Source organism: Heterocephalus glaber, unplaced genomic scaffold (genome assembly GCF_053883595.1).
Source record: "Heterocephalus glaber isolate CG9 unplaced genomic scaffold, H.glaber_assembly_v1.0 deba00001733, whole genome shotgun sequence".
In the NCBI taxonomy this organism is placed as follows: Eukaryota; Metazoa; Chordata; class Mammalia; order Rodentia; family Bathyergidae; genus Heterocephalus; species Heterocephalus glaber.
In genome coordinates, this window is record NW_028258444.1 from 21,025,650 (window position 1) to 21,039,085 (window position 13,436).

Genomic DNA, 13,436 nt, shown 5'->3' on the forward strand with positions numbered 1-13,436 from the left:
TACAGATGTTTCCCAGCAGGGACTATTTTCAAAAAGAAGACACAGCTGGGTGTGGTGGCGCATACCTATCATCCTAGTGCAATCCCAGGAGGATTGCGGGTTCAAGCCCAGCCCAGGGAATTTAGTGAGACCCTATCTCAAAACAATAAGTAAGTAAGTAAATAAATAAATAAATAGGGAAAGAGGGCTGGGAATGTAGCTCAGTGCAAAGGCCCTGTGTTCAGTCCCCAGTAACACACACACACACACACACACACACACACACACACACACGACTCAAAGATCGTTGCCAGGCATGGTGGCACACACCTATAATCCCAGTACTTGGGAGACAGAGACAGGAGGATTCTCATGAGTTTGAGGCCAGCCTGGGCTACTTAGTTCAAGGCCAGCTTGAACGACATAGTAAGACCCTGTCTCAAAAAAAAGGATTTCCCAGGAGACTTGAGTACTTGTGTCTTGCTTCCATCCTGGCTTTTCTTTTGTGTGTCCAGACTCTGCTCTACTCTCCCACCCTGTCTGGGTTCTGGGACACACAGCTGGCAGTGGGACTGTAACATCCCATCCCCTTTGGCTTTGAGATACCCCTGAGGTGAGAGATGAGAACCCTGGTGTGAAGGTCTGTGGCTTCTTATCGCTGTAGAGGTAAATAGGCCTGTGGACAGAAGGAGCATGAGGGGCCTTGAGTTACACTGATCTGCCCTCCCTCTCTCCGTGCCTTGGGGTTTCCAGGAAGCATTGGTCTGCCTGTCTATTCCAGGGGAAACTTGGATCCTTAAGGCTTCCCATTTGCCTTGTGTCCCAGCAGCCCCTTGAGCCACCTAGCAGACTTTGGTCCAGGACAGAAGACCCTTGTGTGTGTCCTGTGGAGTGGCAGCACCCCAGCCAATGTCTGGGTGGGATTTGAGGATCTCAGGGAGGTGCTGGCTCTTGGCCTTTGCCGAGGAAGGAGAATTGTGTCCAGGGTTCCTGGGTTTGGTTGGCTGGCTGTGCATAGGTGAGCATGTGAGACTTGGGAGGAGAAATAGGCTGGGTCCGGGGATCTCCCTGGGGAGAAGGGACCATAGTCCACACTGGAGGAGCCATCTGTAAAGGAGGGGCCTGAACACTGTTTGCAAGGGGCCCAGAGACACGCCTCTAAGGTCCCTCCCCTACTGAGCCACACGCCCACTGGCCAGTTGGAGCTCTTGCATATCTGGTGTCCTGCACACATCTGGGCAGGGGGCACTGGAGCATGAACAGCTCACAGGCAGACAGTGTGGCCCAAGCTGCTTGGCTGAGCTCCTGCTGCAACCAGTCTGGGGCACTGCCAGAGTCCCTGGAGGGGCCTCCAGTGGTGCAGGCTGTGGTGCTGGGCGTGCTGTCGCTGCTTGTGCTCTGCGGGGTCCTGTTCCTGGGCGGCAACCTCCTTGTCCGAGCCCATGGCCTGACAGCGCTGCTGGCTTATGAGCGGCGTGCATCCCTTGAGGCTGAGACCAGTGGAGGTGACAACTAGGTGCCAGGCCGTGTTGGGGTTTGCATGCCTTACACCTGCGAGAGAGGCCTTTCCCCCATGCTAGAGTTTGGGGCACAGGTGAGAGGGCCAGGGTGGAGAGAGTAGGGCTGGGGCGGGGCACGATGACCACCTTCCTATTGAGGGCTCCTCTGGGTGCAGCTAGTCACCTGGAGAACCAGCCCTTCAGCAAGGCTGATCTCTAGCCCCAACCAGTCTGAGGATTGGGGCTGCAGCTTCCTACCCCATGTGGCTCTTCCTCCTGGGGACTGTCTCAGGCAGCATTGAGTCCCCTCCCATTTAAACATCCCCTTCCCTTAGGTCCTTTTTCTAGGAACAGACAGCTAAGGTGTAACGGAAAGGGGACAGCAGTTGGGTCAAAGAGGGAGTCTGGGGGGTCACAGTGTGCTTTGGATCCCTTCTTCTCATACCTATCCCTCTCCCCACTGTGCATCTGCCCCACCCCTGCAGGTACTAAAGGGCAACCCTGCTGGGCTCTAGCACTGCCCTTCGCACTGGAGGCTGGGGAGAGACTGTTGCAGGCATCTTCGGGGGGAGTGTGGCCTGCTCAGGTCTGGAGAACAGATGTCGCCCAGAGCAAGGAGCTTTGTGGTATGAGTTGGGGGTGTGTGGATGGCAAGATTGCTGGCAGCTGGGGTGCCTCAGGAGCACATTGCTGCAGGAAGTGGGGCTGAGGAGTCCCAGCTGTGGGGGCTGTGTCTGGCTCTTTTTACCTCTGTCTGGTCAAAGACAGGAACCATCTGGAAGAAAGGGCCTGGGTGGCCCAAAGGACAAGGCAACTCCAGGCCAAGGCTACCTTGCCTGGGCGGTATGTGTGGCTTTCCCTCTGCATCCCCTTTGTTCCGAGGTGCCAGGAGCTAGTGGGAGGTTCTGTGGGTGTTGATGTTTGTTGGGGGTGACTGACCTCTCGCCCATTTCCCTCTGAGAAGCGAGAGTCTTGCTGGGTACCATGAGGAGGGCTGGTGAGGGGCAGTGGGAGGGCATGGGCAGATGCAGCTAAGCTGCTGCTTAGCTGACGACCACGTGTGATTCCTGTGGAGCAGTTCGTGACTTGGCACTAATCCTGGGCAGCTGTGCCGCAGTGGCCTTGCTACATTGACTTCTGACCTTGAGGACACCACCCCCACCCCTGGAGAGAGGGCTCTCCAGGGCTGTGAAGAGTGTGTGACTGTGCCTGGCACCAGCACCCGGCTAGGGCCAGGGGGACAGACATTCCCTCCCCCTTACCTTGCTGGGCCTTGGGTGGGGTGGGGAGAACGTCTTTTACCCAGGTTCTTCCAGCTTCTGACCTCGTGCATTCTGCTGCTTTAGCGTGTTTCCCCTCACCTTGTCCCAGCGTTCTCCTCTCCTACCCCAACTGGGATAGAGGGGCTCCAGATCCCCGGGAACCCTTTCATTTTACAAAGAGGGAAGCTCAGAGAATTGAGAAAAGCTCTGAAACTCAGACAGAAGCAAGTAGCATGCTTAAGAGAATGGCAGAGCTGGAACTGGACCTGGGGCTCATTCCTGCCCTGGGTTGCCCCTCCTGCTCTGGCCCCCCTCCCACTGTGTTCCCACACTGTTTGAGAGGCTGATGCAAAAATGTGCCCTCTCTCCAAAAGACCCACCCTTCAATACACACCTTTATGAACAGCTTGAGTCAGGGACTTGCAACCCAAGCTCCTGTCACTGCTTCCTCCTCTCTGCTTCCCCAGTGGCTTTTTCAGATACCCCCCTGCTGCCAGAACAGTCTCCCAGATGCTAGGCAGCAGCAGCTCCCCAGCCGGCTGGACTCAGCTTTCCTGGGTGGAACCTGAAGAGTGGGGAAAGACTGAGGGTTGCTAGAATAAACACCTGTGGAGAAAGTCCAGGCAGGTGGAGCTGAGGGGTGATGGCCTTGGAGTTGGTCTTTGGGTTCAAGTGTTTGGGGTGTTAGGGGTATGGTGGAGGGAAGGGCTGTGTCCCCAGCATCATCATGTCTGCTCATACCCAGGACAGGGTGAGGATCATGACGGGGTAGGCAAAGAGTTTCCTCAACTTCCTGCCTTTGCTTTTCCTTCATCATAGTGTTTGGAATGGGTGTGGGGTGTGCTGGGGACCTCAGTGTTCCTGGGGGGAAGATACTGAGATGTTTGCTTTGGAACACTGACCTTGATCAGGCTGAGTGGGGAGGAAAAGAATTTGGAAAATGGTAACGTGAGTGCTGTTGTCACTCCCTCGGGCACTGGCAGGGAGTGAGAGATGAGGGCCCAGTGTAGGTCTGAGCACCCGAAGAGCTCCATCTGCCTGTGCTGTCCATGGTGGCATAACTTTCTTCCAGCCCAAGTTCACCCTGGGCTGGAATAGGCTGCAGGGTCTATCTGACCCCTCCCTAGGCCTCACAGCAGTGCAGCTTCCTTCCAGCAAGGGAGGGGACGGCCATCTGTTACAGATTCCTGAACCTTGGTGTGGTCTGTGGTCTGCCTTCGGGAGTACTCCCCTCCAGCTGCCCTCCGGAGAACTCCTGCCACCTTTGACCCATTTGCCCCTGCACGTGACGGACTGGGAAGCACCTGGACTGTGGTGACATCCTGGGGCCCTTGTACCCAGCTGTTGCCTCTGAGCTGCTCCCCTCAACCCTCTGAAATACTGCTGGGTGTGGGGCCTGGGGGCTCTGTGCTCTAGGAATGATTACGGACTGCTGTGTGTCCTCCAGGACATGGCCACATAGACTGGGTGCTCCGTGCAAGAGATGCTGTGCCCTCTGTCCACCAGGTCTCTGGACATGAGCGCAGCCCCGTCCTGCCTGGTGCGAGCAGTGCAGATGTGAGAGGCCACTGACATGTCCCTGCTGAGGGCTACTGGTCAGTGCCACCCATTTGGAAGCCCAGGGTACCTGAGCAATCCAGAAATGCCCCATCACTTTCTATGGCTAGTTATTAAATATCCTGGTAATGCAAATTTCTGGTGTGTAGTCTGTTTCTAGCCCTTGACACTGTCGTTGGTTTGTCTTTTCCTTTGGTACTGGGGATGGAACTCAAGACCTTCTGCTTGCAAGGCAGGCATGGTGCTACTGAGCTAAATCCCTGGCCCTTTCTTGACACTTTGGATCTCAGTGTGTTGTTCAGGCTGGCCTTGGACTCACAGCAGTCTTCTGCCTCAGCCTCCCTAGTGCCGGGATCAGGGGTGTGCATCACCACACCTGGCCCTGCCCCTTGACTCTTAGTGGTTTGTTCCCTTCCCTCCAGGTTGACCTGTTTCTAGCAAATACTGAAATGCAGCCCCAACCATGACCCCTGTCCCCTTGCCTTTCCTCTCTTGTGACCTTTTCCTCCTCAGCTCCAAGTCTTTCTGGAGGTGGATTGACGCGTGCCAGCCCTTTGCTGCCTCTCTGTGGCCAGTATGTGCAAGAGCACTGCTTCCTTCTGAGTAGCTGGAGGCTGGTGCTGAGAGGAGAGTGGGTTTTGTGTGCCCTGAGCTTCAGATTGCAGACTTGCTTGAACCGCAGTCTCTCTGTCCAAGAAGTGGAAGCAGCAATGACCTGGTAAGGATCCAATAGATAAGTCTTGTCCACCGATGAGTCTGTACTATAATTAGCATGTGACAAACCTGACCATCTGCAAAGAAGAAGAAGACAGAGAAGGGAACCGCCCACTCTGTTCCTAGGAGCACTTAATTTTCATCCCTTTCAGGAGGACCTAGTGAGTGGATACTGTGGGAACGGGTCCCCAGGAGACAAACGACCAGCTCTGTCCTCCAAGAGCCCACAGTCTGGTAAAGAGTAGGGCTTACAAGACTAGAGTTAAAATAGGCTATACAATGTGCCCGGGTGGAAAGAGCCAAGAGCATCGGGGGAACACGGCTAGCGGTTGGCAAAGGCTAACTATACAGGTGGAGTGATGAGAGGGCCTTCTCCATATAAGATGGAGCAAGAGCACCCTGGGCAGAGGGTGCTTTGGCAACTTGTGGTTAGGGTGGGAAGAGGGAGCTGAGACTTGGGCAGTGGGTGGGGCTGGCATGGCCTGGAGCTGGAGGCTGTCCCAGGGACAGCAAGGTGACTGGCGGCATTAAGCTGTGAAGTGGTATGGTAAGATCTGGATCTTCACAGGCCGGGGATACATTTGAAGGTGGGAGCAGCTGGAAGTAAAGAAGCAGCCAGGAGGCTGTTGTCAAAAACCAGCAAAATTGGAGTCACTGAAGCTTGGGCGGCAGGCTCTGGTTGCTAGTTGGATGTGAGGAAGGAAGCAGAGGTGGGGGGAGGAGGACACCCTGTTTTCTGGCCTGAATATCCGAGTGGGTGGTGATGCCTCCCACTGGGATGATCTATTACTGGCTAGGACTTTTGTGGTCTGAATTTACAGAAAACCCAAACTATTTGGCTTACACAGAAGGGAGTTTATTGGCCTGTGTAATTTAAAAGTCTAAGGGTAGTTCTGGCCTCAGGCCTGGCATAATTCAGGGCCCAAATCAAGAGAGCAGGCCTCTTATTTCTCCTTCCTTAGCTTGGTTCTGCTTGCCCCTGTGTCGGCTTTGGGTGGTATGATCTAATGGTCAAAATCAAGGATTACAAAACAAAGCAAAACAAAAAATGAGGGGTGCTAAGCTGGGCCTAGTGGTGTATGCTTGCAATCCCACCCTTGAGGGAGGCTGGGTTCAGACCCCATCTGAGCAAATTAATGAGACCTTGTCTCAAAAAAAAAATTGGGAAGGGGTTGGTAAAGTATGCCACTGAATCACACTTCAGTGCTCCCTCAGTTCATGAACTTAATTTGTTCTATGATTTTAGGGAAGATGGCCATGTTTGTGTTTGTGTGGGGAAGATGACTCAGTTGAGTTTGTCACCTGATGTGGAATTTGTGAACAGAAGCAAAATTTTATTGAACATGTTTGAGAACCAAACTGTTTGCGAACAGAAGCGTTCATGAACTGAGGCACCACTGTACCTGGATTTGAATTCTGACACCACATTTAAACTGACTGTAAAGTTCCTGAGCAAGGTACTGAACCTCTCTATGGCATACTTTCCTCATTTTCAGATTGGGGAATAATAGGACCTGACTTGTCCATCTTTTATTAGGCTGGAAAGAGATTCATGCATGTAGAGTGCAAGTGCTCAGTGCATTTCAGTGTTACTGTTCTCAGGCTCAGCATGGGTGGAAGGTTGGCTTTGTGGCCCCCTCAATTTCAAATCTACTAGGAAAGAGGGTCTGGGGGGACACCCCAAACTACAGGGTACAACTCACAGGTACAGTTCCTTATCACACCTATACCTATTCAGTCCTGAGGCAAACAGATGCTGGATGGCCATAAGCCAACCCATAGCTGCTGCAGAGGGGGCGCTGAGGAATGCAGTTCTGGTGTGTTGAATTTGGGGCACAACAGGAACATCCCAGGGGAGCTGTGAGGTGGACAGTTAGTTTGGAGCTCAGCAGAGGGAGTTCTGGGCCATGATGTTGCAAGAGATAGAAGCTGTGGAATGATGAATTAGGTTGTGGGGGGCAGCAGTCTGCAGGTGCACCCCTAGTTGACCACTGCTTAAAGGCGGGGCAGAGGCAAGGCTGGCAAGGAGAATGAGGAAGCCAGGGACCCATCTCTTGTGAGTTGGGGGAGAGAGGTTTCTGGAAACTGAGAGATTGGCCAGGAGTATTAGTGTCCCCAGAAGTTTTGAGATGCTGGGAAGGGGCCCACAGTTGGGTACCTTGGAGAAGGTGGGGAAGAGTCCAGCCTACCTGAGTACACACCCACCACTCCTCAGCTCAGCCTCCGAGAAGGAGCCCCACACAGGAGAAAGTGGTGACATGCTTTCCCAGGGCTGGAGAGCCCACTGTGGGGAGAGGGGTAGATTGATTTTTTATAGTACTCTGTTGTGCTAGTGCCACACCATGCACATGTCTCACCTAGGCGAAATAAAAACCAAAACCAGAACAAACACAAAGGTGCCTCCTCCCCTCCCACTGGCATGGCTCCTCTGCCTGCCTGTCTGCTGTGTCCTACTCAGGGCCTCCCACCTCTGAGAACCCTACTTCACATGCTGATCTTGAGGGCCACTCCTGTTCTTGCAGGAAGTCTGCTAAGGCAGACGTATTCATTAGGGTCCCTTGACATGTGGCCTCTGCTTCCACTCTGCCCCTCAGACCCTTCCTGCCCCTGCAGTTTAGATTCCATGGCCATTCTCTTGCCCGTGTCCTAGCTTCAGTTCCCTGTGGAACTGCTTCTGCAAAGCCTCAGCCATGCAGCACTCTGCTCTTTGACCTTGTGCTCTAGGCTGACTGATGGTGTTAGGAATGCTCACGTAGGCCCCTGGGACCTTTGCCACTGCCTGGCCACGGCTTCAGCCAGCTCTCTGTCCCCTCAGCTGTCTTCCTTCAAGCTTTCCCCAGGCTCAGACCCTGAGCATCCTGCCCCCAGAGGCCTGCTCAGACCCTCACCTCCTGCTTCCCAGAGAAGAGAGAAGCCAGTGGAGGAGGGCTGTGCTCCCTCCTGCCCCAGCCTGCCCTGCCAGCATCCCCCTGAATTTGGCTTCTTCAATGGCTCCTCTGCTGGCTCTAGCATCAAAACACACTCGGGTTTCTTCTGCCTTAAAATAGCCATATTTTGCCCCCACAGCCTCCTCCAGTTACTCTCCTACAGCCAAGCTTCTCAGAACTTCCCTGCTCACCACCCTACTTCCCAGCCTCAACTTGTCCCTCCGTCCTCCCCAGCCTGGCCTCCAGCCCTCTCTGCCCAATCACCAGATCCTGGGGAAGCTTTTCAATTTTTGTCTCAGCCTTTCCTGGTCACTTCTCCTGTGACTGACCCGTCCGTCATCCTTGCAGTGCTCCCCTGGCTTCTATGAGGTGATGTGGACAGGAGGGCATGGGCTCTGGAACACCACCAGGGGCCAAAGCCTAGGACTGCCACTCACCATGCAGCCTCTCCTCTCCCATGGTCAGGAGTGGGAGATGGTAGTACACACTCAGTGGGACTCGTGATGAGATGTGTGCTTTTCAGTCTGGGCACCTGGCCTCAAGCCCTGCCTGCGTTTAGTCCAGGCTCCCCAGCTGCTAGCTTGTTCCTCTTGGTTTGCCTCCTACCTGCCTTCCCTCTCTTCCTCCCTTCCAGCATTTCTGTCCAGGTCCTTGAGGCTCTGCACGGGTCCTCCTCCTACCCTGGCTCTTTCAGGCACTGGGATGGCTCTCTGCCTGTGGCTGTGAAGACAGCAGCCTGCCTGACCTAGCTTCTGAGGGTGCACTCTACAGAGTCCTGTGAGCAGGGTGCTGGAGAACGGTGAAGTCCCTGCCGGCAGAGCCATGTTCTGCTGCCAAAGGACATTTGATGGACCTATAAACTATAAAAAAACACATGAGGTAATTGCAGGTAGTGGTTGTGCTACAGATATGTCGCTTGGAAGGTGACATTTGAGCTGAGACCTGAACAGTGAGGAGGATCTGGCCAGACAAGGGCGGGGCGTGGTGTTCCTGCCAGCGGGACAGCATGTGAAAAGGCCTTTGGTGGGGATGAGTTTGGCCAGTCTGAGGGATGGAAAAGAGGTTAGCATGGCAGGGATTACAGAGTGAGGGGTAGAGCGGTGTGTATGTAGGCGGGTGGAAGGCAGCCAGGGCAGCTTGACCATGATGCTGACTTTGGTTCCACGTGCACCTTCTTCCCTGAGGAACCATCTCTCCTGCAGGTTCTTTTTTTTTTTTTGGTACAGGATCGAACTCAGGACCTTGCACTTGTGAGGCAGGCGCAGTGCCACTGAGCTAAACCCCCAGCCCTCCCCTGAATGTTCTTGCTCCCAGTGAGTGCGGCTATCTCCCTAACGCTGTCCCTGATTCCCTTTGCCTTTCCTCCACAGCCGTTCTGTCACCAAATATGGTCTGCTCTCCCTCTCAGAGAGCTTTGTGCCCTCTCTGCACTGGCCTCACTTCTCACTTGGTCCCCCTTGGTGTTTCAGGGCCACCCATTCTTCACTGTGCTCATGGGGATCTTTGAAAAGGGAACTGCAGCTGGTCCGCCTGTGATCCCAGCATGTGGGAGGTTGAGGGAGGAGGAGTTATCAGTTTGAGCAACTCAGTGAGTTCAAGGCCAGCCTGGACTACGTAGCAAAAACTTGTAAATAAATAAATAAAATTTCTGTCAACCCCATGGGAGTCAACCTGTTGCTCTCCCCAAATCTTTTAGTCCCCAAGTGGTGGCCCTCCTGGATTCCTGCTCCTTCCCCTGCATCTCTTCCCATTATCCCACATGTCCTCTGTCATCGTATGTCCTCTGGGCCTTGGAAAATGGTGTTCCCACCCCAGTGGGGGTGCTGTTCCTCCTTCAGGTGTGAGAGGTTCCTTCCTCAGGGAAGGCTTTCCTGACTCCCTGCAATGAGGGTCATAAGGTGTTCCCATAGCAACCTGGGATGGCCCTGGAGTCTCTCTTTGAGTGTTTAGTTGTACATGCAGTGTCCTTTTTCTGAAGTTATGCAAGCCCCGTGAGAACAGGACCCATGCCTGGATTTGTTCACTGGCTTGGCTCAGGAGTTGCTCAAGAAATAGGTGTTGAATAAATGAACAGTTGACTTTCCTTTTTCTAAATAATTAAACATTCTGTTGTGTTTTTTTTGGTACCAGGAATCAAACTCGGGACCCTGTGCTTGCGAGGCAGGTGGTGGAGCCACTGAGCTAAATCCCCGGCCCCTGTATCCATGTTCTTTACATCTCATTGGATCCCTGGACTTCACTTCATTTCCTCCGCAGATACGTACCACTGGCAGCTGCTTTGGAGGTTGAATGTCCTTCTGGGAGTTGATTGTTAGTTTCTAGGTAACACTCAGCCAGTTGACTTCTACAGAGACCCTTGGAAGGGGAGGTTGGAGAAGCATCTTCTCGGTTTGCCTGCACCTTGCAGCTGGCTCACCCACCCTCACTCATGGACCCTCACCCTACAAGATGAGACCTGGGCTGCCTGATGTTCTCCCAGCCTGTTCTGCATCAGCACAGGACCCCACCCTGTTCCTGATCTCCACAGGGTTCCTCAGCCCCTTACAGGGGGGCACGGGGGAGGGGGCATGTGCTGCTCCAGGGGATAGGCTTTGGATTCTGTCTTTGACTAGCATTCTTACTTCTTGGATCATGACTGCTTCCAGCTTCTCTGGGAAACATTGCACCTCTGATAGCCAGGTCTTGGGTCCAGTCCCAAAGCCAGCTCAGGTGGGCCAGTTCCAGGTGATGCCAAAGCCAAAGGGTTGAGGGGAGTGCACTGAAGGGCAGTGCTGTGTGTCTTTTTTCTCCTTGAATACTGAGATTGAATCCAGGGCCCATACACTGAGTTACTTCCCCAACCTCTTAAAATTTTTTTTTATTCTGAGACAGGGTCTTGCTAATTCATTAAGTTGCCCATGCTGGGCTTGAACTTGTAATTCAGGCATGTGCCATTTCACCCTTCTCAGTGCAGTAGTTTGAATGTCTCACCAAAACTCATGATGTATTATTCTTTATTATTATTATTGTTATTATTATTATTATTATTATTATTATTATTATTATTATTATTTTGGTACTGGAGATCTAATGCAGGACTTCTCTATCACTGATTTACATTCCCAGCCCTTTTTATTTTTTGAGACGGTTTTGTTAAGTTGCCCAGGCTAGGGTTGCACTTGCTAGGCAGGTGCAACAAATATTTTTTTTGGTACCAGGGATCAAAAACCCAGGACCTTGTGCTTGTGAAGCAGGTGCGGCGCCACTGAGCTAAATCCCCATCCCTTAGGCTTGCACTTTCGATGATTCTGCTACCTCAGCCTCCTCAGTAGCTGGCCTCATGTTGAAATTTAATCCCTATTAAGAAGTATTAAGTGGGCAGAAACTTAATGCAACTATACCGTTTGGAGATGGGACATTTGGGAGGTAATTAGGGTTGAATGAGGCCATAATGGTGGGTCCCTAATCAAGTGGGACTGTGGCTTTCTGAGAAGTGGAGAGAATTGAGTAGGACATTCTGTCTGGCCATGTTCTGTCTTGGGACTCTGCAGCGAGTCCCCACCAGCAAGAACAGCCTTACCATAAGTGGCTGCTTTATGTTGGACTTCTCAGCCTTTAGAACAGTGAGCCAAACAAACCTTTATCCTTTATGAATTCTTAGTCTGTGGTATTAAGTTCCAGTAAAAGAAAACAAACTAAGACAAGTGGCATATTGTTGGAGGGTTCACCTGGTCCTCGTGGGAGATTCCTAGGAGCAGGAAGGAGCAGGAGATCAGCAGCCAGATGTCAAGTCTCCAGTGGATGTCAGGGCAGTCTGCAATTCATTCCTTCATTCGTTCACTCAGTCAGTCTGCGCCTCTATTTATAAAGCACCTAACATGCCAGGCTCTGCTCCAGGCCTGCAGGTGTAGCAGTGAGCATAACAGCCAGAAGTCTCTGCCCTTGTGCTGCTTGCATTCTTTTTATTTTTTTTTTGGTGGTACCGGGGATTGAACTGAGGACCTTGCACTTGCAAGGCAGGTGCAGTGCCACTGAGCTAAATCCCTGGCCTGCTCCTTGCATTCTTGAGAAGTGGATTAGGTGATGAACTCTGTGCATAATTTAGCATAGATACAGCAGATGGTACGTTGGTGCCGAGGGCTGCTGCAACAAATGACTACAAGAGCAGAATTGATTCTCTTACAGTTCTCTAGGCTGGAAGTCCCAGATCCAGGTGCCAGCAGGGCCTTGCTCCCTCTCAAACCTGGTGGGGAATCCTTCCTTGCCTCTTTCTAACCTCTGGTGGTGGCAGCAATATTTGATGTCTCTGTCTTCAGATTTCTTCCTTCTTGTAAAGACATCGGTCATTTTGGCTTTAGGGGCCTACTCCATTCCAGTCTGGAATGACCTCATCTTTTTTTTTTTAAATAACTTTATTATCAAACACATACACATACAGAAATTAAAACCATTCAAAGAAGAACAATGCAAGGGAAAAAAACTACAATAATATTCAAATACAGTAGAACTCAATGACCAATATTTTTTGAATGAAAGGCTGAATTGCTCCAAAATGTCTTTTGCTACTGCCTTAAAACCATACCATTCTGAGTTTATTTATTTATTTATTTATTTTCCCATGGAATGACCTCATTTTAATTTAACTGATGAATTCTAGCTGGGTGTGGTGGTTCACACCTGTAATCCCAGAACTCTGGGAAGTTGAGGCAGGAGAATCATTGCAAGTTCAAGCCCAGCCTGGGCAATTTAGTGACTTATTGCTAACCTATCTCAAAGTAAAAAATAAAAAAGGACTGGGGCCGTAGTTCACTGTGAAGGCCCAGGGTTCAACCTCCAGTACTGAAAAAAAAGTTTAACTAATTGCTTCAGCAGTGACTATTTACAGACCCAGTTGCACTCTGCAGTACTGGGGGTTAGAACATCAACATGTCTTTGGGGGTGATGGGAATCAGTGCTATGGAGAAAGGCAGACAGGGTGCATGGGAGCGGAGGGAAAAGGCTGCACCTTTAAGGGAGGGTGCATGGAGAAGGTGACATTTGAGCCACCACCTGAATGAGCAAATAGAGGAGGGAGTTTGGGAGAAGCACTCTAGGCAATGGAGCAAGTGCCAGACTGGTGGCCCGGAGAGGAGAAGGAGCATCAGGGAGCCCCAGGGAGCTGGGTGCAGAGAGTGAGGGGCACCTGTGAGAACCGGGGAATATGAAGGTAGGGAGCATAAGGGATGCGGAGCCCCTGCAGCCTTGGTCCTGGGTGGGAAGAATGAGTGAGAGGCTACAGGCCTGAAGATGGGCTGTGCTAGTACCTCTTCCTTCGAAGCCCTGTAGACTGTGTTCTCCCCAAGCCCGAGAGTGAGCCAGAAATGAGGTTAGCATGGGCTCTTTTGTGCCCTGGGAGACAGGAAAGACGGGCAGCTCTTAGGCCTGAGTGTCTGCTGGGTGTGGTCCCCTTGTGCAAGAGGCCAGAGATGGCCAGCAAGTGGGGCAGCTTCTTGCATGTGTCCCCATCCCTGCTGCCATCC

At 52.2% G+C, this 13,436-nt stretch overlaps 1 protein-coding gene across 5 annotated transcripts; it reads left to right on the top strand.

Moving 5' to 3' along the window:
• The first annotated feature begins 155 nt into the window (after positions 1-155).
• On the top strand, positions 156-11,621 carry Smim41 (small integral membrane protein 41). Of its 5 annotated transcripts, XM_021243024.2 has the most exons (5): positions 156-1,484; positions 1,964-2,104; positions 4,811-5,015; positions 6,258-6,468; positions 10,069-11,621. In XM_021243024.2, the coding sequence occupies exons 1-4, from the start codon at positions 1,235-1,237 to the stop codon at positions 6,394-6,396; spliced, it is 735 nt and encodes a 244-aa protein (XP_021098683.1). In that variant the 5' UTR covers positions 156-1,234; the 3' UTR covers positions 6,397-6,468; positions 10,069-11,621. The 5 variants fall into 5 exon arrangements, with proteins under 5 accessions (XP_021098683.1, XP_087056101.1, XP_087056102.1 ...); XM_087199975.1 differs by lacking the exon at positions 6,258-6,468; XM_087199976.1 differs by lacking the exon at positions 10,069-11,621 and having other exon boundaries at positions 4,811-6,463.
• The last annotated feature ends 1,815 nt before the right edge of the window (positions 11,622-13,436 follow it).